Source organism: Melanostigma gelatinosum (assembly GCF_949748355.1).
Source record: "Melanostigma gelatinosum genome assembly, chromosome: 21".
NCBI classification, from domain to species: domain Eukaryota; kingdom Metazoa; phylum Chordata; class Actinopteri; order Perciformes; family Zoarcidae; genus Melanostigma; species Melanostigma gelatinosum.
This window is the reverse complement of record NC_136654.1, coordinates 593394-617779: the sequence shown is the minus strand read 5'-3', so window position 1 is coordinate 617779 and position 24386 is coordinate 593394. Positions and strand designations below refer to the sequence as shown.

General features: G+C 48.3%; 2 protein-coding genes and 1 pseudogene across 3 annotated transcripts; 2 read left to right on the top strand and 1 right to left on the bottom strand.

Annotated features, from left to right (window-relative positions):
- Positions 1 to 591: 591 nt before the first annotated feature.
- pts (6-pyruvoyltetrahydropterin synthase) lies at positions 592 to 3452 on the bottom strand. Its single transcript, XM_079293081.1, has 6 exons — positions 3291 to 3452; positions 2423 to 2502; positions 2316 to 2338; positions 1862 to 1918; positions 1721 to 1791; positions 592 to 921 (listed from the first exon to the last, which is right to left on the bottom strand). The coding sequence occupies exons 1-6, from the start codon at positions 3365 to 3367 to the stop codon at positions 798 to 800; spliced, it is 432 nt and encodes a 143-aa protein (XP_079149207.1). The 5' UTR covers positions 3368 to 3452; the 3' UTR covers positions 592 to 797.
- Positions 3453 to 5909: 2457 nt separating this feature from the next.
- LOC306795412 (uncharacterized protein) lies at positions 5910 to 18184 on the top strand. The gene is made up of 17 exons (XM_079293921.1): positions 5910 to 5999; positions 7650 to 7820; positions 8078 to 8268; positions 8393 to 8419; positions 8572 to 8775; positions 10934 to 11014; positions 13776 to 13909; positions 14191 to 14448; positions 14640 to 14723; positions 15758 to 15825; positions 15943 to 16087; positions 16205 to 16456; positions 16533 to 16617; positions 16723 to 16838; positions 16940 to 17107; positions 17273 to 17365; positions 17787 to 18184. Exons 2-17 carry the CDS (start codon positions 7720 to 7722, stop codon positions 17973 to 17975), a joined length of 2196 nt encoding a protein of 731 aa, XP_079150047.1. The 5' UTR covers positions 5910 to 5999; positions 7650 to 7719; the 3' UTR covers positions 17976 to 18184.
- Positions 18185 to 23223, top strand: LOC306795411 (phytanoyl-CoA hydroxylase-interacting protein-like; annotated as a pseudogene). The gene is made up of 7 exons: positions 18185 to 18215; positions 18367 to 18561; positions 18771 to 18911; positions 19111 to 19245; positions 21645 to 21759; positions 21812 to 21986; positions 22864 to 23223. The product of its transcript is annotated as a phytanoyl-CoA hydroxylase-interacting protein-like (transcript).
- Positions 23224 to 24386: the final 1163 nt, after the last annotated feature.

Here is a 24386-nt window from a genome sequence, read left to right as displayed (position 1 = left end):
GAGCTGCATCATAGTGATGAAGAGTAGAGCAGCATCATAGTGATGAAGAGTAGAGCTGCATCATAGTGATGAAGAGTAGAGCAGCATCATAGTGATGAAGAGTAGAGCTGGTCATAGTGATGAAGAGTAGAGCAGCATCATAGTGATGAAGAGTAGAGCTGCATCATAGTGATGAAGAGTAGCGCTGCATCACATGCTCTGACTGATGAAGACTCAACACACACATGTAGATGAACGTGTGAAACATGTTGTTCTGTTCACAGCAGTGGAACGTTTCACACACTGAGCACAGATATAGAAGAGATAGAACTGCTGCTGTGTGAAGAGAACACTGCTGCTAACAACAACCTGATGTGTTTGAAGTGTTCACACACAATGTTCTTCACCTTTGTTCACAGAGCAGCACTTTAATATAAAAGTGCACAACACACTACTTATGAATTCATTATTGAACTTTGTCATAACAATGAGATTAATCGCGATAACAAATTGTAATCGTTGCCCAGCACTAGTATTTACATAAACAATTCTTATTGAACAGTCGATTCATGTTCTCAAAGAAAACAACAAACACTCTTTAATGTTCCACAAATGGTTTTATTGTCATAAATAATCCAGAGCGCTGAACAGTGAGATCATCGTTGCTCCTCCAGCTGAACCTCTGATGATAACTTTAATGTTTCATATCTGAATTAATTTGCTACAAATCAAATGTACCTTCATGTCAGAACAGTTCATGAGCAGATAACAGTACTTCAACAACAAACATCTCATTCTGTAGACGATCAATAATCACGCTACTCTCCTCTGTAGACGAAGATGTTCTTGTCCGTCTCGTGTATTTTGATCTCGTGCAGAAGGTTTGGAGGTAGAACCTTCACCATGTGGTCCCAGATGTAGACGCAGAGGTTCTCTGTGGTGCTGAGACACAAAACTTTATTAACTACGGTTACCAGAGACGCAACTTTATGAACTGCTGTTACCAGAGACGCAACTTTATGAACTGCCGTTACCAGAGACGCAACTTTATGAACTGCCGTTACCAGAGACGCAACTTTATGGACTACCGTTACCAGAGACGCAACTTTATGAACTACCGTTACCAGAGACGCAACTTTATGAACTGCCGTTACCAGAGACGCAACTTTATGAACTGCCGTTACCAGAGACGCAACTTTATGAACTACCGTTACCAGAGACGCAACTTTATGAACTGCCGTTACCAGAGACGCAACTTTATGAACTGCCGTTACCAGAGACGCAACTTTATGAACTGCCGTTACCAGAGACGCAACTTTATGAACTGCCGTTACCAGAGACGCAACTTTATGAACTGCCGTTACCAGAGACGCAACTTTATGAACTACCGTTACCAGAGACGCAACTTTATGAACTACCGTTACCAGAGACGCAACTTTATGAACTACCGTTACCAGAGACGCAACTTTATGAACTGCCGTTACCAGAGACGCAACTTTATGAACTACCGTTACCAGAGACGCAACTTTATGAACTACCGTTGCCAGAGACGCAACTTTATGAACTACCGTTACCAGAGACGCAACTTTATGAACTGCCGTTACCAGAGACGCAACTTTATGAACTACCGTTACCAGAGACGCAACTTTATGAACTACCGTTACCAGAGACGCAACTTTATGAACTACCGTTGCCAGAGACAGCTTGATTAGTTGTTGAGGAGACAGAGGAGGAAAGTCACCTGACAACGTTGGAGAAGTACGGGACGTCCTGATCCAGATTCTTATGGTCCAGTGGGGTCATGATGACGTCCTGCAGGACGGAGACATTACATCAGCCAATAGAAACACTCTAATGATGAAGATGATGAAGATGATCTCACCTCGATGCATCTCTTCAGGTCGGTGAGGTTCATGACCATCCCAGTGAGACGGTCGATCTGAGGAGCAAACAATGCCTTCGATTCATGTCTTTATTTAGCAAATATATTTACATCATAGAAAGTAAATAAAATCACAGAATAAATACAAAGTTATAGAATGACAAAAATCTAAAAACAGAAATGATAGAACATAGAAACAGAATGTGAACTCTACTCCAGATTAAAAGGACAGCTAGCTGGGGTTAGCATCTGAAGCTACATCAGCTGATCTGAAGACAGCAAACAGCTGATCGATCAGCTGTTTGCTGTCTTCAGATCAGCTGATTCCTTCTGTCAATTGTCAGATCTCATGCAGGTCTACTCATTACAGCTGCTTCGGCCTCCTCCACCCAGCTCCCCCTCTTCATCATCCTGTGTGACTTCATCAGCAGCAGATATATATACACACACTCACCTTTCCACACACTGTGACCTCCACTGTGGACAGAAAGAGGACATGAGTGATTGAATGAATGAGTGAGTGACTTCCTGTCCTGGGTCACATGACTGAGTGAGTCACACCTTTGTAGTTGTGTCCGTGTCCGTTGGGGTTGTCACATTTCCCGTAGACTCGTTTATTCTCCTCATCACTCAGGTGAACGCTGCAGAGAAGAAGAAGAAGCATCGTCATGAAGTGTGTGTGTGGCGTGCTGCCTTCAGGTGCACCTGGGACACTCGAACTTCAGAGTTCATAGGTTGTTAAAGAGGACAGATGAAACTCACTGAAGGTTAACTCTTGTTTTGTATTAAACGTATTGGTGGACCTGCTAGAGGGACGGGGGACACGGGAGAACCAGGACTGAGGTTCAGAGCATCAGAGCTGCTGCTGTAGAAGGAGAGGGATTCTAAAGGGGCTCTGGTGGGACACTACCACTGTGGTCCACAGGGGGCGACAGCATCAACAGAGTGAAAGTTACTTTAAATATAATGAACAAAGTAATAAACAGGAATAAAACCTCTTTCTGTGTCATACAAAACTATTAAAGTTTACTAACAGAATACAACCGAATATATGAAAAGATGTTTATGAGTATGGACCATAAAGCAACAATTATAAACTTATCAACTTAACTATCGTCTTATGTTTACCATGTAAGATCTATCTGTAGGGGAAATTACATTCTACAATAAATAAATACAATAAAGGAATTCTATGGGCAGAACTTTCTCTTTTACTACACTTTAGGCGGTCCCTGAAGGCAGCACCAGCGGTGTCTCTGGAGATCAAATCTCCGGACTGAACGAGCCTCAAAGAGCTCCGTAGACCGGATACACCCGGAGGATCCACGCCGGGGACCAGCGCTCTCCGCCCGGCCTCCACCGGGACCTCCTACCGGTCCCTCTCTCTACCTGTAATGGTCCTCACGGTCCTACCGGACTCTCTTCGTACCTGTGCAGCCGGTGACACGCGCTGAAGCTCTGGACCCGCGTGATGTGTCCAACCCGCTCCTCAGAAGACCCGGACATGTTCGGAACCGGATCCAGAGATGTGAGATCTAAAGTTCTACACCTAAAACAATATTGAAGAAAAACCTACAGACCACGTGACTCCCGCTGGCTGCAGCTCATTGGTCCACAAGGACTCACGTGGTCCAGATCCATATCACACCATAAAGTCCCATGATCAGAAACATGAGGCTAATCCTCTTTAATGGGTTCATATTATATATACATATATTATATAAATATATATTTATATGTCTTTATGAATGCAACGTTGATGTAGAACTACATGAAACATATTTAATTCGTTTGTGTTTTGTGTGTAAAATGTGAATCTATAATTAAAGTACTTTAGTACAAGTACTTCCAGAGACTGCTCTGATTGGTCACAGTAAATAAAGATATTACAGACGGCTCGTTGTTCATCATGAGGTCCTGTTGTTACGGTCACGTGACCGTCACCTGGGTCCAGTTCCTGGTCCGTGGTTCACAAAGTCCATCAAATGTCCTTCAGCAGCCTAAATGAAGGAGATGATTGAAGTCAGGCTGTCTCGGTTTCTCCGAGGCTGATCCTCTCAAACAGCCTCGTTAATGCGACCCAGACGATCCGGATCAGGATGATTGCGCGTAGTAGACTTCATGATGCATCATCCAATGAGATCTACAGCGACAATAATGATCTCAACTCTCAGAATAATAATAAAAACAAGCCCAACGAGGATCCAATGACACTCATTAACATGAGGACATGTGTGCTGTATGCCTCATGCATCATGTACTGATGTGTGTGTGTACATGTGTGTGTAGATCACATGTAGAACTAGCAGTGTGAATATGTGTGTGTGTGGGCGGATCAGTATGTGTGTGTGTGTTATTCATCATCAGACATTCAATCAACTGAAGCAGTGAAGATCAATAGTGTGAGATTCTCTGTGTTCTCATCATGATCCACCTTCATCATGTTCTACAGTAATGATGTGCTGCTGTACTAATAACACTCATATCATTATGAGTGCTTTAACCTCATGTATGCAACCAGCCATCAAGAGGACATGACAGCAAGTACACACTAAGCACACACACATGACTCAGAATGCTGAGTCAGCACAATATGTGCCATGGTGACGTCATGAACACATCCGTAAGTTTATTAAGCGCCAAATCAACTTGACCAACAGCGCGGCATGCAGCGGCTTTCCCCATGTTCTCCGCATCGCCGACACTACAACAACGCAGCACTCGCACAACAGCTCAAGGCTGCATCCAGTCTGTGGGACAGGCAGTGTGGTGTTCAATGTCTGCTCCAGAAGCTCTGGAAAGAAATGATTCCTTGTGGGCAGAATGGACAGCGCTCGTACAGGAAGTCATCGTGATGTGATGACGGATCTTGGCGATGTGGAAGAAGTCTCTCCCTATAAAACGCTCATCTAACTAATATCCTCCTTCATCAGTGGATCTCTGAGGAAGGGAGCTGCACATTAATGCAACAGAGGCTTCTTAGTTTGCTCCGCTGCTTTTAAGGATCACGTGTGTCTCACTTTACATGCATTTCATCAACTCCCGTATAACCCCCAGTATATGCGCAAGCGCATCAGACTACCGTATGTGACAGGAGCGGCCATGTTTTCCGGGGGAGTGGCAGTTTATCCAGCTACCTTCAGTTAGCCTGCGCTGGAGCAGGTTCAAGCTTTTGGATGTGTTGCCATGGTGATTTTGCCGAACTTGCTTCGTGGAACCGAAAAGCCTGATCTGCGTCATCTTATCCTGAAAAGTATCCGGCTGACTCAGTTAGACACGCACGTGGAACGGGGCCCAGATCCAGAATGAGGAGGATCATAAATCGTATTATTTGTTGCTAGCGAGTCAGTTTATTAAAATAATAAATAAAAACAAGAACACACTCATCAAAGTAAACATGAGGATGAAATAATCTTTGATATTATAAAACTGAGTTTTATAATATCAAAGATCTCCGATGAGTAAATATGAATTATTAGGTCTGTTAATGGAAGGCCTCTTCAATATCAGTTATTCATGGTTAAAGTACATCATCTAGAAACAAATAAACATAAAAACATAAAAAGACAAATAAATAAATACAATAATAATACTAAATAGAGATAATCTCCTCCCTGTTTATTACCAATACGACTTCAGACTCCTACAGCAATGTTTCGTCAACTATTTATTTTTATATTTGTCTTACTGTTTCACGATAAATACATTGTTTAATTAAAAAAACAGTCTCATAAACTAAAAAACAACAACCAGAATGAATGATAGAGGGAGGTGAACTATCTCACTCTGTATCTATCATCTTTGACAGATGTCGTTTACTCCTCCCGCCACACGGGGGCGCTGAATCCCGCCGTCTATAAAGCTGTAATTAAATCACGGTGACACCTGCTGCTACAAACACTCCGTTAGGCTCGTTGTTACTATGTCAGTCGACTTTTAGAAGACGTTTCTCTTCTAGAAGAACCGCTGAGAGGAACGTGTCTACGTTTGTGTCGCTACGTCGCTGCTAACCTGCGTTTTTTAACGGTAAAAACGGACCGGAAGCTGTCGTTTCTATCTTAAATAGTAGCGTTTCCTGCATAGCCAGTAGCATCTAGCTGTGAAAAAGTCGCCATCTTGTTTGGAAGCTCTGCTGAAGGTAAGTTAATTATATCTCGGGAGCTAAAGCTAACGTTAGCAGGTCCACCATTCGTTTTTCGCGGGGCCCCGCCCATCACGGAGTGTGATTGGTCCACTGAGACGTCATCTTTCCGAGCTCCGTGCTGATTGGCTGTACGTCAACCGGACCTTTTAAACTGTAGTTGAATGACTGAACACTCACGTGAGTGAGATTTATGTATTTTATTTGTTTAACACATCCGGTCATAACTAATCAATTATAAAAAATCTGAAACATCCTCACGAGGAGGGTAAAAACAGAATAACTAGTACAATTGAAAATCACCGCTCAGCTTCAGTCACTGATGTTAAAACCCACAAACCAAGCCAGAAATCAAGGTGTAGTTATGGATTCAGACCTCAACCTGAACAGCCATATCAAGACAATTACAAAATCAGCCTCCTATCACCTGAAGAATATATCAAGGATTAGAGGACTTCTGTCTCAACAGGATGTGTAAAACTTGTCCACGCATTTATCTTCAGCAGACTGGACTACTGTAACGGTGTGTTTACAGGTCTCTGTAAAAAGTCCGTCAGAAAGCTGCAGCTGATTCAGAACGCTGCAGCTCGAGTCCTCACTAAGACCAGGAGGGTGGATCACATCACTCCAGTTCTGAGGTCTTTGCACTGGCTTCCTGTCCAACAAAGAATTGACTTTAAAATCCTGCTGTTGGTTTACAAAGCACTGAATGGTTTAGGGGCAAAATACATCTCTGATCTGCTGCTACCTTATGAACCATCCCGACCCCTCAGGTCGTCTGGGACCGGTCTACTTCCTGTTCCCAGAGTCAGAACTAAACATGGAGAAGCAGCGTTCAGTGTTTCTGCTCCACATATCTGGAACAAAGTCCCAGAAAGCTGCAGGTCTGCTGAGACCCTCAGCTCATTTAAATCAAGATTGAAGACTTTTCTGTTTGCTGCTGCCTTTAATTGAACCACATTCAATTCATATATTAATCAATTTCCTGCATTTCTGCATTTTATTTCTTACACTGTTTCTTTAATTGTTTTTAAATCTCCTTTTCTTTTGCCTTATGTTTTGATGCTTTTAATGGTTTTATGTGAAGCACTTTGAATTACCTTGTTGTTGAAATGTGCTGTACTAATAAACTTGCCTTGCCTACAAGACACAAGTTTACAAATAAGTACAAATACTTAAGTACAATATCGTGGTGTTTGAACTTCTATTCTACTTCTTAAAAGGAAAATAAAGTACTTTTACTGCACTTTATTTGTCTGACAGCAGCAGAATGAGTTAACATTCAACACATTATAATAAAAAAAATATATATATATATATAATAAAGAGAGGGTGGTTAGAGGCTATTTCCAGAACTAACCACCCACTTTTTATTGTCAATTATTTGCAATATTTTCTTGATTTAACGTCACATCAAACAAGTCATTTATCTTTTATTCTGAACCAGTCTTATTTTGAAAGCGTTTTGAAGTCCTGCTCACTTCCTGTTGAGCTTCTGTGACGTGAAAGGTTTCAACGTTGTTCTTCAGCAGATCACCAGGAGATTTAAGTGATGGTTGACTGTCCATGTGCAGGTTAAGTTGTAAATATATGAACAGAAAATCAATCAAAATCATTTAATTGATAAAATAAGTGTTTGTACTAAAGGAAGAAGAGTCTTTATTCCTGTGGCTCCTCCTCGCTGCGGGACTCTCAGAAGGAGCACCAGGACCTCCTCATGTCCAGACGAAGCCTTCGGCTCGATGGTCTGTTGGACCGGAGTCTTCCTCACAGCAGCGCCTCCTTCAGTGTGGGAGGAGCCAGCTGGAGGAGCAACAGGTGAGTTCAGAGCTTTTCTTCATCGCTCCTTCCTCCTCCTCTTGTTTCTCCTCATCTCTCTTCTCCCTCCATCTGCCTTCTCCTCGTCTCTTCTCCCATTTCCCTTTCTCTCCTCTTCCTCACTTCCATCCTCCTCGTCTCTTCTCCTTCCCCCTTTTCTGTCTTTCTCTCTCTCTCCCTCCTTCTTCTGCCCTTCTCCTCGACTCTTCTCCTCTCCTCCCTGCATCTGACGCCTCCTCATCTCTCCTCCTCCTCAGGTCGTTGAAGTACCGTCGCTCTCAGCATCTCTCCGCCTCCTGCGCAGAGTCTCTCTTCGCTTCTCCTCCTCGTAGAGCGGCGTCTCTCCTCAGCAGCAGCCTCCACAGCGTTGCCTCCGACGCCTCCTTGCTGTCGTCTCTGCTGGACGAGTCTTCGGTGCAGGAGTCCACGCTGGTGGACACCTTCTGGGGTAGGACTCCTCCTCTTTTACTCCTCCTCTCTGCTTCCTCCTCCTCTCATACAGCCAGGCCTCAGTGAGGAGGGCTCTTATTTTGGAGGGTGTATGACGTGTCTGTTTCCTCTTCCTGTTTCAGGTTTGGACCAGGACATCGATCCCAAAGGTCAATTAATCTTCTTGACTATTAAACAATTATAAACCTTATTTCAACGGTTCATTGATGGTTCAATGCATTTCCTGTCTGTTGTTTGGCTTGTCGGTCGGTTGATTGGTTGGTTGGTTGGTTGATTGGTTGGTTGGTTGTCCCTCTTCCAGAGAGCACCATCGTAGCGGACCAGAGCTCTCTGGACCCGGACGATCGCTGTCCTAAACACCTGGTCCAGACTCTCAGCAGGGTTCCCTGTAAAGACTGTGAGCATCAGTCTGTCTCCACAAACCGCTCCTCCTCCAAGTACACCTCCTCAGAGCCAGAGGCCTCCACCATCTACTGCAGAGACCGGAGCCGCAGGAGCAAGACAGGTGAGGGCGGAGGGAGACGGGTGGACGGGTGAGGGGGACGGGTGAGGGCGGAGGGAGACGGGTGGACGGGTGAGGGCGGAGGGAGACGGACGGAGGGACGGGTGAGGGCGGAAGGAGATGGTGAGGGCGGAGGGAGACGGAGGGACGGGTGAGGGCGGAGGGAGACGGAGGGACGGGTGAGGGCGGAAGGAGATGGTGAGGGCGGAGGGGGGGCGGGTGGACAGGTCTGCGGTTCTGCAGCAGCTCCCCCTGGTGTTCCTTGTGGGTCACTGCGGTCTGTCTGGTTCTCACTAGGGTTGGGTACCGAAACTCTGTGCCAACATGGAACCGGTTCCTATACTTCCGGTACCTACCGGACCGAAACGCAACGCAGATTTCGGTGCTTCCTTTTGGTGCCTGAGCCGACTGAAATACTTTCTTACACTACTCTGGTGACTCCGTCCTGGCAGCAGGACTCGGTCCTCCGCTCCTCACTCACAGTATTATTACAACGGGAACGTAGCGCTGCCGCTCATAAGCACAACAACACAGGCACTCTTCTTCTTCTTCTTCTTCTTCTTCTTCTTTGAGGTGTAGTGTTGACTGGTCAAATAAAGTAAGTCATGAGACGTGTCGTATTTTGCCAGAGAAGGAAAATATGCTCATATTCCAGAAGTTTGAAGCTGTAGTGTGTGTACAGTGTGTGTGTGTTTTTATTTATATTTATTTAAGTATACTGTAAACTGTTAACAGTTAATATATTGTTCATAGTTTAAAAGTTTGAAGCTGTAGTTTGAAGCAAAGTGTTTTGTATTTATTTATATTTATAGTATACTTTAAACAGTTAAAATATTGAAGAAAAAAGTATCGGTTCAGGCACCGGTATCGGAAAAAACCCAAACGATACCGATCCCTAGTTCTCACAGGAACTTCTTCTCTCCATCATGACGGGAAGCATCTGGACTCAGATCAGCGGTTTGTCTTTAATGAACCTCTTTGTTCAGGTGTGCTGCTGCTCAGCTCATCATGTGACCGGAAGCACTCTGAGCCGACAGGACTCTGATTTAACGTCAGAAACATGCCCGTGTTTTGTTTTCCGAATATGGTCCAAGAACTTCCTGCTCTCTGTGGCTCCGCCCACATGCATCACTTCCTGTCTGTCCCAGTGAGTCCTCTGGATCGTCATTAGAGTTTGACTCTCTTCCAGATGTTCTGCAGCTGTGGTTCCTCTCCTCTCTGCTGTGTGTCAGGAGAGCTGCAGCCGGCTGTGTGAGTGTCCTGACACACACCTGGCAGGTGTGTCAGGACCTGTTCTCACAGACTAACAGACATGCAGGTACGGACTGTGGGAGTCTGTGGTTCTACAAGGTGTCCACTCTGGTTCTCTACCTGGCACTGGTGTCAAAACCTGGTTCTGTTGGGGAAGATCACGCTTTTGCAAGAACTTCACCTGGACTTTTTATTAACGGCACCTTCTCCTCATCACTCACTTCCTGTTTACTTCCTGTTTACTTCCTGTTTACTTCCTGTTTACTTCCTGTTTACTTCCTGTTTACTTCCTGTTCACTTCTTCAAACTTCTAAACCTTTCCAATAGAACCATTCAGAGGACCTCTAGAACTTCCTCAGGGACCACTTGGACCTTCTGGAGGACCCAAAGAGCCTCCTTTAGAACACTAGAACTACCTACAGGACCCTTAGAACCTCCCCAATGAGTACTAGACTGTCCGACTAAGTTACTTTTTGTTAAAATAAATCAATCAGCAGCAACTTGGTACAAATAATCTTCAGAATTAAGATTGAAGTGTAAACCTTTGAAATGATGCAACAGTACCGGTCCAGTACCAGATATCAGTTCCTCCTGAACCAGGACCGACTTCAAGACCTTTACAATGTCCTCCGTGTCCAACAGACCCCCCCGGAGGACTCCTCCGATGTGCTGAAGAACCTCTAGAACAAGCCATCTTCAGAGGGACTCTTATGGTCCTTCAGGCTCCATGATGCTGTGACTCAGACGAGTTGTTGAGACACAGATTTGGTTCCCTTCCTGTCTCACCTGCTCACCTGTCTTCAGGTTTCCCTCCCAACCCCCCTCTTTGATTGTTGCCATGGCAAAATGCAAATGTCCCCCCCCCCCGGTACTCAGAGGACGAGGTGCTGAGTCTGTTTACTCTCTGCAGCTCGATCAGGTCTCTGTGGAGTCATGGACCTGAAGGAGTCCACTACGACCCAGAAGGAGCTCCATCCCAACGGATCTCTGTGTGAGTTAATCTGTTCATCGAAGATCTTTGATGGAACACCTTGTCCTCTTGGCTCTTGTCGTCTTTTCTCCTGCTTTCGTCTTGTCTCCTGTCGTCTTGTCTCCTGTCGTCTTGTCTCCTGTCGTCTTGTCTCCTGTCGTCTTGTCTCCTGTCGTTTGTCTCCTGTCGTCTTGTCTCCTGTCGTCTTGTCTCCTGTCGTCTTGTCTCCTGTCGTCTTGTCTCTCTGACATTGATTTAAAATATGTGAGGATCATATTCTGAGAGTCTCCATTAAACTCACTACTGACACCAACAGGTGACGACTGTCGGGAGGAACAACACTCCTCGTCTTGGTGGTCCTCTTGGTGGTCTTCTTTTCTTGGTGGTCTTCTTTTCTTGGTAGTCTTCTTTTCTTGGTAGTCTTCTTTTCTTGGTAGTCTTCTTTTCTTGGTAGTCTTCTTTTCTTGGCGGTCCTCTTGGCGGTCCTCTTGGCGGTGGTCTTGGTGGTCCTCTTGGTCCTCTTGGCGGTGGTCTTGGCGGTCCTCTTGGCGGTCCTCTTGGCGGTGGTCTTGGCGGTGGTCTTGGTGGTCCTCTGACTTCCTCTTTGTTGGGGCTGATGGCAGCGCTGCTATGTTCACAGGTTTTATAGAAGTTTCACTCTGAAGCAGTCTGACGTGACGGAGACGTTCAACCTGAGATCCAACATCCAGGAAGACTCATCGATCAGATAAAACTTTATTGTTTCAGACAGAAGACGGTTCAGATAAATACTAATAAACTTAATAAGAGCGGCGTAGAACTACAGCAGACGTGAGGTTGATGATCAGCAGCATGTTTCCATGAAGTGTGACGACGTCTAGCGTCAGTAGAACCTTTAGTCTGGTAAAGGTTCTAACACAGATCAGCTCTAGATAGACTGGGCTCAGGGTTCCATCATTCATCACCTTTAAATATCTTAGTACAAGTTCTGATCTTCAGGTCCTCCAGTCTCCTCTTCTTCTTCTCTTTATTAATGTGTGTCATTGTGTCTTCTGACCAACAAAATGTTTTCAGCTTCTCGGAGCGTCTGCAGGTTAACGTCGAGTCTCTGTTCTTCCATGGACTCCTGCTCCTCCTCCTGCTGCTCCTGCTGCTGCTCCTCCTCCTGCTGCTCCTCCTGCTGCTCCTGCTGCTGCTCCTGCTGCTGCTGCTCCTCCTGCTGCTGCTGCTCCTGCTGCTGCTCCTCCTCCTGCTGCTGCTCCTCCTGCTGCTCCTCCTGCTGCTCCTGCTGCTGCTCCTGCTGCTGCTGCTGCTCCTCCTGCTGCTCCTGCTGCTGCTCCTGCTGCTGCTGCTGCTCCTCCTGCTGCTCCTGCTGCTGCTGCTCCTCCTGCTGCTGCTCCTGCTGCTGCTGCTGCTCCTCCTCCTGCTGCTCCTGCTGCTGCTGCTCCTCCTGCTGCTCCTGCTGCTGCTCCTCCTCCTGCTGCTCCTCCTGCTGCTCCTCCTCCTGCTGCTCCTCCTGCTGCTGCTCCTCCTGCTGCTCCTGCTGCTGCTCCTCCTCCTGCTCCTCCTCCTCCTGCTCCTCCTGCTGCTGCTCCTCCTGCTGCTCCTGCTGCTGCTCCTGCTGCTGCTCCTCCTCCTGCTGCTCCTCCTGCTGCTCCTCCTGCTGCTGCTCCTCCTCCTGCTGCTCCTGCTGCTGCTCCTGCTGCTGCTCCTCCTGCTGCTCCTCCTGCTGCTGCTCCTCCTGCTGCTCCTCCTGCTGCTCCTCCTCCTGCTGCTGCTCCTCCTGCTGCTGCTCCTCCTCCTGCTGCTCCTCCTGCTGCTCCTCCTCCTCCTGCTGCTCCTCCTGCTGCTGCTCCTCCTGCTGCTGCTCCTCCTGCTGCTCCTCCTCCTCCTGCTGCTCCTCCTGCTGCTGCTCCTCCTGCTGCTGCTCCTCCTGCTGCTCCTGCTCCTGCTGCTGCTCCTCCTGCTCCTGCTGCTCCTCCTCCCTGCAGCGTGTCGGTGCTGCGTCTTTAGTTTTCTCTGGTTCTAGATTTGAAGCTCAGTCGATGAGTTTCTCATGAAATGGTCTTTTTAGATCGGAGTGTTTCAGAGATCTGTGACGTCACTCTGAGCTTCCTGTTTCTCTCTGACGTCATCGAGCCGACATCAACCCGCTTCCTGTTTGCTGCTGAAAGACTTCTGTTGATCTTCTATAATCTCTGTGTGTGTGTGTGTGTGTGTGTGTGTTGCAGCTGACGCGTACAAGAGGCTCAACAGACGATGGCGTCACATGACCTCCGGCTTCCTGCTGACTGGGTACATTTCATTAATTTGTTGTGATCCAGACCCCCTGTCCCCCCCGAGGACCTAAACCTGAACCCTCAGACTCTGACGTCTCCTGTTTAGTTGTGAATGTGTTCATTTCAGCGATGCATGTTTGATTTGAAGTGTTTGAATGAGTTCAGCTCTCTGTCTTGTTGTTTGTCTCTGCAGGTTTCCTCTGCTCCTCCTCGTGGTCCTCCTTCCTCTGCTCCTCCTCTTCTTCAGTATGTTGATGAAGGTTACGCTCTTAGTTCTACGGCGCTGTGTGGGAGACTTTATAGATATAAATAATACAGCTGAGCTGAAGTAGAAACCTTCAGAGATCATAAAGTCTGACTTCCTTCATCCGTCCATAATCTAATAACTTGATGAGTTCATCCACTAGATCTCGGTTATCTGAATATTACCCAGCAGCCCCGGCTGTGTCGTACAGTCTAACCTCCAGCGGTTCCTTCAGGTCTGTGCTGGTTCGGTCCGGGTGCTCTCCGGTCCGTCCTCCCAGCCGTGGACGTCGCAGAACGGGGGACGCTGGTCTCCGGTCTGTCCTCCGTCAGAGGCTTCCTGTCCTTCCAGAGCCGACCGGCAGAGGGCGCCGTGGAGGAGAGGGAGGTGCAGCCTCCAGCTGCAGGAGAGGAGGTACGTGTGCTGTAATACTTGCATGTGTGTATTTGTACACGGAGCAGCTGCAGAACCAAAGTGTTTCCTCCATCGGGTGTTTGAAGAGAAGGTGTTTATACTTTACGTCTGCTCTAAATACTTTCCTCTTGTTTATGATGGAACCTGTAAAAGGTTCTGAGGATCATTTTTTCTAGTCCAGATTGTTTTCACTCACACAAAGAAACGTTTCTGGTCCTTTACTCTCCTTTACCTTCTCTTGTGGAAGCCTTTTACAAACGGATCCTGCTGCCTCCTCACAGGACGGGGCGGCGGACGGGTCGGTCCGGCTCGGCCGTCTGGAGGAGAGTCTGGCGGTGCTCTGGGGTCACGTGGAGGCCGGAGGGCAGCGGGCGGACCAGAGACACCAGGAGCTGCTGCAGCTGTACGCTGACCTCCAGCAGCTGGTCTCAGATCAGAGACACGGAGAGGAGCAGCAGCCCTGGATGACGGCCCTGCTGGACCAGAAGCTGGACCAGCTCGGCAAAGGACTGGACGAGGACAGACGGCAGACAGAGAAGGTACTGGACTCGGTGGAGGAAGTAGTCGGGTCCTTTACTGCACTAAAAGTACTAGTAACACACTCTGAAAAGTAGACATGTAGTACAGTCGAAAGTACATTGTGTACTGTGTAAAGTACTTCATTGGTCTGTCACATAATAATCTGCCACTCTTATGTCATAATAATAGTTTCCTTCATGTGTCTCTGCAGCAGGATTCATTTCAGCAGCAAAGTGAAACGTCTCGTCTGGATCTTCTGGAGCTGCAGCTTCAAACACTGGCAGCCAGAACAGAGGTCCAGTCATATTTAAACTACGCGGCGTCTGTTGTGAACCACGCGTCTGCTGTGAACCACGCGTCTGCTGTGAACCACGCGTCTGTTGTGAACCACGCGTCTGTTGCGAACCACGCGTCTGTTGCGAACCACGCGTCTGCTGTGAACCACGCGTCTGTTGCGAACCACGCGTCTGTTGCGAACCACGCGTCTGTTGTGAACCACGCGTCTGCTGTGAACCACGCGTCTGCTGTGAACCACGCGTCTGTTGCGAACCACGCGTCTGCTGTGAACCACGCGTCTGTTGCGAACCACGCGTCTGCTGTGAACCACGCGTCTGTTGCGAACCACGCGTCTGTTGCGAACCACGCGTCTGTTGCGAACCACGCGTCTGTTGTGAACCACGCGTCTGCTGTGAACCACGCGTCTGCTGTGAACCACGCGTCTGTTGCGAACCACGCGTCTGCTGTGAACCACGCGTCTGTTGCGAACCACGCGTCTGTTGCGAACCACGCGTCTGTTGCGAACCACGCGTCTGCTGTGAACCACGCGTCTGCTGTGAACCACGCGTCTGCTGTGAACCACGCGTCTGTTGTGAACCACGCGTCTGTTGTGAACCACGCGTCTGCTGTGAACCACGCGTCGGTTGTGAACCACGCGTCTGCTGTGAACCACGCGTCTGTTGTGAACCACGCGTCTGCTGTGAACCACGCGTCGGTTGTGAACCACGCGTCTGCTGTGAACCACGCGTCTGTTGTGAACCACGCGTCTGTTGTGAACCACGCGTCTGTTGTGAACCACGAGTCTGTTGTGAACCACGCGTCTGTTGTGAACCACGCGTCTGTTGTGAACCACGCGTCTGTTGTGAACCACGCGTCTGTTGTGAACCACGCGTCTGTTGTGAACCACGCGTCGGTTGTGAACCACGCGTCGGTTGTGAACCACGCGTCTGTTGTGAACCACGCGTCTGTTGTGAACCACGCGTCTGTTGTGAACCACGCGTCGTCTCTCTGGTGTTTGCTTTCAGGACCGGTTTTTTTTCCCCTTTATTCCAGGAGGTGCAGTGGCGACGAGAAGCTGCTACGACAGTCTGTCCTTCATCAGCACTTGTAGCTGCTGGCGGGTAACCTTCGTCCTCCTCTTCACTGTACAGCTGTAGTCTGTTTGATGTGATGAAGAGGAACAGGTGGAGCTCTTTGAGCCTCTCGGATGGTAAACTGTCTGTTGTTACTTCCTGTAGTGGTGGTGTGGACCGTCAGTCCCATGATGCATTGCTGGCAGAGGTTGCTCAGTTGGAGGAGGCTTTGGAGGAGGTGAGGCGTGATGTTGAAGGTCTGTCTGTCTGTCAGGACGGCTGCAGACGAATGGACACAATCCAGCAGACGGTGAGAGAAGAGACGTGATTCAAGGGTTCTAAACTCACAACATCAACACAACAACTCTGTTCTTTGATACGTTTGTCTCTTCCTGTGTCCCGTTACCGTTCGTTGGTTTTCTGTCAGATTTCGGCTCAGGTCCGCGAGGAGGTCCGGGTTCTGGTCTATGGTAACCAGGTGGGGGGGGACGGGGCCCCCGGCCTCCCGGAGGAGTCTCTCCTCTGGTGGCTGTCTCAGCATCACGTCAGCGGGTCCGACCTGCAGGAGGCGCTGCTCTCTCTGGAGCTCAGCATCCTGCAGAACGTCAGCCTGCAGCTGGAGCAGCACCGCGATGAGGAGACGGTCCGAGACGCGGCCGGGACCGCCGTGACCCAGGAGGTGAGATCCGACGAGTCCTCGCGTTATCGAGGGCTCCTCCACATCGCCGAGTTGACGAACGGCTCGTCTCTTGCAGGACGTCCAGGAGACGGTGAAGAACGCTCTGCGCCTGTTTTCTCAGGACCGGACCGGCCTGGCAGACTTCGCTCTGGAGTCTGGAGGTCAGAAACCAAACGTACCCGACAGCAGTCGGGTGACCTGTGGCTCCAAGCCCACACCGTGACCGGTACCTGACAGGTGTGTGTGTGTGTGCTGTCGTCCTGCAGGGGGCAGCATCCTGAGCACTCGCTGCTCACAGACCTACGAGACGAAGGCGGCGCTGCTCAGCCTGTTCGGACTTCCCCTCTGGTATTTCTCTCAGTCTCCTCGAGTTGTGATCCAGGTAGCTGTCTCGCACCCAACACTCCAAACACACACCAGCTGTTGGTCGTCTGTCATTTGTGTTGCCTTTTCTAATCTTACCTGAGCGTCTCTGACCTGCAGCCGGACGTCCAGCCAGGGAACTGCTGGGCCTTCGGAGGTTCCACAGGCGTCCTGGTGATCCGGCTCGCCATGAGGATCCTCCCCACCGCCTTCACCATGCAGCACATCCCCAGAACACTGGCACCCAGCGGGACTCTGACCAGTGCCCCGAGAGACTTCACCGTCTACGTGAGACAGAGAGAGAGACGGGGGGGGGGGGGGGGGGGGGGGGAAGGGCGGGACGGAGACGGGCGGGATGGATGCAGGGACAGAGACCTGGGGGACAGTGACCGAGACGGACAGACGCTGGCTGCTTCACTGACCTGTGATGCAGTTCCTGTGTGGTGTGTTCAGGGTCTGGAGGATGAAGCTGAGGTCAGAGGGAAGCTGTTGGGCTCCTTCACCTTTGACCAGGACGGAGAGGCTCTGCAGAGCTACCGGCTCACCGTGAGTCACCGTCCTTTAAACCAGGTTTATTAAATATGTTTAATGTGCAAGTAGACAAAGAGTCCCAAACATAGAGAAGACAAGACGTTACATGTTATGAATGCACTGTGTAGATAAATAGTATGAGCTCTTTGATCAGCTTCCTGCTCCTTGTTTTATGTTTCTGTATCTTTTACCTGTGAGCGCTGAACAAACCCTGTCCAGTGTCTTTCATCCACAGACGTCCCGTTTGAAAGTCTTTGTGTCGTTAAACTGCAGTGAGGTGTGCCGATACGCTGATGACGCCACACTTTATCTTAATGCTGCTTTTTATTATTTCAACGTGTTCAGATTTTAGAAAACATTCTACTGTGTTCCGACTCGCGTGTCGGCTTCAGGACTCGATAACGAGCCGACTTTCATGCTTATGTTTTGTGTTAAGGAGGAGAACGACGTGGCCTTCCAGATCATTGAGGTTCAGGTCTTGTCCAACTGGGGCCACCAGGAGTACACCTGCATGTACCGCTTCAGAGTGCACGGGACGCCTGAGGACCCTAGAGACATTCAGTCCGCTAATCTAAGAGACGGGCGAGTCCTCGCTGCTGACGGTGCCGGAGTCTCTTCCCACTGAGGCGCTAACTTCCTCCAGACTCAGAGAAAGGACACGTGAAGTATACTTCTGTCCACAGTTGATATTTTTATATATCGGTGTTGCATCTTTCAGTCGGTTCTTCTTTTATCGGTGACTGCGGTGCAGTAAACAAGATGAGAGTATAAAGCGTCTTCATTCCTCACACGTCCGCGTGTATTTAATCTGTTCCTCTGGTGAAGAGGTGCGTCATGGGAACTCTTTCTGTTTCAGCTGAAGAAGGTTTTGATCTTTTTCAAAATAAAATGTCCGCTTTGTGTTTCCACCGGAGAGGACCATCAACACAAAGTTTATAGTAAAAAGAGAAGAGCTTTTATTGTCATGACTTCACATCCACAGTGAACAGAGGAACATTCTGCTGTGACTGTCACAGCGACTGTCACACTCACTGTCGCTGACAGTCACAGTCGCTGTGACAGTCACAGTCGCTGTGACTGTCACAGTCGCTGTGACTGTCACAGCCGCTGTGACTGTCACAGCCGCTGTGACTGTCACAGCGGCTGTGACTGTCACAGCGGCTGTGACTGTCACAGCGACTGTGACTGTCACAGCGACTGTGACTGTCACAGTGACTGTGACTGACAGCGACAGCGACTGTCACAGTCACAGTCGCTGTGACTGTCACAGTGACTGTGACTGACAGCGACAGCGACTGTCACAGCGACTGTCACAGTCACAGTCGCTGTGACTGTCACAGTGACTGTGACTGACAGCGACTGTCACAGCGACTGTGACAGTCACAGTCGCTGTGACTGTCACAGTGACTGTGACTGACAGCGACTGTCACAGCGACTGTGACAGTCACAGTCGCTGTGACTGTCACAGTGACTGTGACTGACAGCGACTGTCACAGCGACTGTGACAGTCACAGTCGCAGCGACTGTCACAGTCACAGCGACTGTGACTGTCACAGCGACTGTGACTGACAGTGGCTGTCGCTGTCAGTCACAGTCACTGTGACAGTCGCTGTGACTGTGAGTGTGACTGACAGCGACAGCGACTGTCACAGTGGCTGTGACTGTCACAGTCGCTGCGACAGTCACTGTCACTGTCAGTCACACTCACAGCGACAGCGACTGTCACAGTGACTGTGACTGACAGTGGCTGTCGCTGTCAGTCACAGTCACTGTGACAGTCGCTGTGACTGTGAGTGTGACTGACAGCGACAGCGACTGTCACAGTGGCTGTGACTGTCACAGTCGCTGCGACAGTCACTGTCACTGTCGCTGCGACTGTGACTGCGACTGTGACTGTCAGTCACAGTCGCAGTGACTGACAGTCACAGTCGCTGTGACTGTGACAGTCGCTGTGACTGTCACAGTCGCTGTGACTGTCACAGTCGCTGTGACTGTCACAGTCGCTGTGACTGTGACAGTCGCTGTGACTGTGACAGTCGCTGTGACTGTGACAGTCGCTGTGACTGTGACAGTCGCTGTGACTGTGACAGTCGCTGTGACTGTGACAGTCGCTGTGACTGTGACAGTCGCTGTGACTGTGACAGTCGCTGTCACAGCGACAGTCGCTGTCACAGCGACAGTCGCTGTCACAGCGACAGTCGCTGTCACAGCGACAGTCGCTGTGACAGCGACAGTCGCTGTCGCTCGCCGCTGCACTAATTCATGATAATGGTGAAAAACAATCCAATCTACGAAATTCTGAAAAGTTTCAAAAAGGGAAGTAAATGAGAATATGAACTCTGCACCAAGTCTGAGCTGCTGTAGAATTATTTATGTTTGTCTGATGTGGTGGGACCACGACTTCATTTTATACATGCGTATATTGTTGTGCTTTTTTTGTACAATTTTAAGCTGGACATAATAAAGATGTAAGATGACGTGATATCTAGTTGATGGTCTCGTCTTTGGCTCCAAACAGCTGCATCAACACATTAAACATCAGAGACCATGTGATCATGTGATCATGTGATCATGTTACGATCACATGTTGAGTACAACTGTACTTACTCAAAATGAGTAATAGACAATAGTTGCAAATCAAATCGACTGAAGTTAAAGCTAGTGTCTGAAGTGGGATTAATAAAAAAAATAAGTTTCAAACTTAGTCTAGTATTTCAGGAGTTACTCACGTCTGTGAGCTCCACGAGGAAGAAAGAATTGCATCAGTACAGTGGAGCCGCAATCGAGTTCAACATCGCTTTGGTACATGAACGCGTGACGGTTGGCGTCCATGTTTGTTTTTGGTACATGAACGCGTGACGGTTGGCGTCCATGTTTGTTTTTGGTACATGAACGCGTGACGGTTGGCGTCCATGTTTGTTTTTGGTACATGAACATCCTCATGTTCTGATGGGGTGAGGTGTCTCTTGCAAGAGCACAACGTTTGCCTTTTCATTTGACAGTGTTTGACTTCTCTTCGCTGGGTTTTGGATCCCTTTCATATTAAATGAAATGACCTTAAGGACGTTCTAATTCATAGTGTCAAACATCCATAATCAGACGGAACCGCTACCAATATCCCTAATAACATCAAAGCTACACTGAAAACATCTCTCCCAGAAACAAACATGGAACAAAGAACGTGAAACCACTTTTAACAGAAATCACCGAGACGGTGTAGAGCAGCTGTTTGTGATGTAGAGCAGTGATTCTCAACTGGTGGGTCGCGGGCCTTTGCCTGACAAAAAAAAAAAAAGATTTTATTTTGAAGGGCATTTTTCATGCAGCGGAATTATTCCAGCTTTTACGGCACTTGTTCAGCTGTGCAGGAAAAACACTGACCAATGCGTTGTGAACCACATCGCGTGATGCAGCTCAGCCAAATATGGGCATTCTGACAAGTTTCCTGACTCAGTGAGATGTTCACACACCGTGACACACAGAGAGAGACGAGGAGACAGAGACAGAGCAGGACTGTTGAGCTGTGGAAGTCAAATCATAGGACGATCTCCAAAAGAGAAAATGTCCAGAGAGACCAGAGTCATTAGAGTCTGACTGGACAGACTCGTATAAGTGAATTCTTCCAACACTGTGTGTGTGTGTGTGTGTTTTTCCTCGGCTGCCAGTCTGTCTCTGGTCTGCTTCTCTCCGTCGAGTCAGTTAACCAGGAAAACGCATAAATACTTTAATTCAGTATTTCTACTCTGAGGCTTTGAAGCTTCCACACATTCCTCATTCAAACAGAATCCTGAGCTCCTCGGCAGCAGCTGGTCCATGTCCAGGTGGACCGTCTGTCGGACTCTTCTTCTGCTCCTCTGCTAACGAAGTGTTCAGTTTCCTGTTTATGTCGTCATCAGTTATCTGATGTATTAAATTAGCTCTCATGTACCTTATCACTACGAGGAGGCCGCTCTCTGGAACCTTTATTAAACGTCTTGTTTGCATCGAGTCTAAATAAGAATCTTTTCCACACACTGACGTCGGCAGTCGGCCTTTCAGCACTAAGCAGGAAACGCACCGAGTCAGTGTGGAGCTACTTGTACATTCATGGGTTCACTGCTGAGATGATTCAACTCACTTGAATGAGACTGTCTGCACCGATAAGAAGTAGACACTAACACGTGTGTGGTGGAATCCACTTTAACATGATCTGTCCAAAACATCTGGATTATTCTTCAAGTCCACTGATGTTAACGCCGCTTCATTTATTAATATACAAACAGCCTGAAGGGCTTCGTTGTGTGTGTGTGTGCAGATTACTCCACAGTCCATCTGAACCAGCTGCTGCAGAAAGCTGAGGCGATCGCCGGCAGGATGCTGCCATTCACAGTCTTCTACAGAAACCAAGAGGACTACTTCCAACAGGCCGTGTGTCCTCAGTCTGTCCAGCTGTCTTTTAACCCCGCTGTGTTTTGTCCTCAGCCCGTCTTATCGCTCCAGAGACGCTCAGTGCCGCCGCATGCTGCCGGCTGTTAAAGACAACAGCGGCAGCCACGGGTCGCCCATCAGCGGCAAAGTGGAGGGGGTGTTCTTCAGCTGCAACACAGAGTTCAACACAGGGAAACCCCCCCAGGACTCTCCTTATGGACCCTTCCAGGTACAACCACGGACAGGTTCACCAGACTCATGGTGGTGTCTTTTCAGGGACATTTTACAGGTCAGACATCGCTGTCAACGGCTAGAATTGATGGAGATAAAGTTCCACCTGTTTCTGGTTGCACAGGTGATGTTGCTCCTCTGGTTTCTGGTTTTAGAATTGTTGTTTCTCTACTGGTTTGTGGTTGTACAGGTGAAGTTGCTCTACTGGTTTGTGGTTGTACAGGTGACGTTGCTCTACTGGTTTGTGGTTGTACAGGTGAAGTTGCTCTACTGGTTTGTGGTTGTACAGGTGACGTTGCTCTACTGGTTTGTGGTTGTACAGGTGACGTTGCTCTACTGGTTTGTGGTTGTACAGGTGACGTTGCTCTACTGGTTTGTGGTTGTACAGGTGAAGTTGCTCTACTGGTTTGTGGTTGTACAGGTGACGTTGCTCCACTGGTTTGTGGTTGTACAGGTGACGTTGCTCTACTGGTTTCTCGTTGTACAGGTGACGTTGCTCCACTGGTTTGTGGTTGTACAGGTGACGTTGCTCTACTGGTTTGTGGTTGTACAGGTGACGTTGCTCTACTGGTTTCTCGTTGTACAGGTGACGTTGCTCCTCTGGTTTCTGGTTTTAGAATTGTTGTTGCTCTACTGGTTTGTGGTTGTACAGGTGATGTTGCTCTACTGGTTTGTGGTTGTACAGGTGACGTTGCTCTACTGGTTTGTCTGCTTCTCTCAGATGTTTGTCTGTGTACTGATGGAATCGAACCTCCTGTGAACCTTTTGTCAGTTGCCTCTGACCGACATGCTGAATCTCACACTGACCCTGAAATGCTTTAATATGAGGAGATTCAGAAGAAGTAACAGGAACACTGCATTTCTTTCTGCACTAGATCAAAGCAGACGTCCTCTTCAACCAGAACACCAACGTCTACTTTGGGGATTTCTACTGCATGTACACGTCCTACCACTACGTCATCCCGGTCCTGGCTCCGACGGAGACTCCTTCTGTAAGGGGAGGCTGCCGGCGCTGGACGGGTCCGATAACCGCTTCCTGATCTGCACGGAAGAGGACGACTGCTCGCTGTCATTCCGTCATAGGACGTCATCCTGGAGGTGATCTGCACGGAGCCGGTGGATCTGTCTTCAGGGACGGAGGCACAGATCAGGGGCAGCAGCTCATGAGTCAGTCCACCGTCAACGCCAAGAAGGACCCCAGCTGCAAGATCTGAAACATCAGTGTGGGACGTTAAGTTCCCGTCTGGAGAGTTCCGTTTCCTGCAGCTCATCATTGAGCCTCGTTTCCACTCCCGTCTGCTGTCGACGCCGGAGTTTCACCAGACAATGAGAAATATAAAGTGCAGTTTTATCGGAGAGGTTCTCGGGTGGAGCAGCTCTCACCCAGCTGACGTTTCACCTTTCTGCAAAGCATCATCACGATCGTCAAACAGGAGGATGATGATCAATGATCCATTCAAGCTTCAGAATGTGTTGTGGTGCTACAGCTCACCTGTGAGGGTGAGAATCTTTATATAAAATGTAGTGAAATAATCGGGACACCGTGGAGCCGCTGCTTCTTCAGATTTCTTTTAGTCTCTTTATTTCTGTCAGATTACGGATCATGAAACATCACAATTCATCAAAGCAGTTTCCTTTATGAAACTCCTCCAGAATACCCACAATTCTCTGTTCATCACAGATTAATATTGATTCACTTTCACATTAGAGAATGCACAATAACTCTATACAAAATAGCGTCTGGATATTTATTCCTGGTATAAAAATAAGTTCTAAGTGCTTCACACACTTTAATACTGTCTCTGCGGCGGTGTGTCCACGGCTGAAGGATCCGTTTGTGTCCCGAGTGAACCCAGAAGTCAACGTTGATTTAATTGTCGCGTAACTTCTGCAGTTATTGAAACCTGAACTCTGCAGAGGTTTCCACAGACGCTCTGACCGCTCGTGGTGCAGAAAAATAAACGTTTCCTAAGATGTCATAAGAGTCGTTGACAACAACTATGAAGATAATCTGGAGGTTCTGGTTCGGAGACGAGTTTTAGGGTCACAGCTGATCTTTTGTTCAGTGGAACAGACGACACACGATGTGAAAATACTGAAACATGCAGAAATATCAACAAGTGAAAATCCCCGAAGAACCGAGGCGACCTGAAGCTGATGTTCCTGCTCTGAGTTTCTTTAAACGCTGATTAGAATTCATTCATAAGTCGTAAAGAAGCTTCTGTCTCTCGGTGCACGTTGAGCACCTCACAGGACGGCAGGAAACCCGATGAGGGACAAGAAGCTCATGACGCCACAATCTAAAAACTACATCTCCGTCCGTTTGTAGACAAATTTCAGTAATTTACAGACGGGAAAAAACGCTGAAATGGTCAAAAGGTAGTTTCCAGTTGAAAGA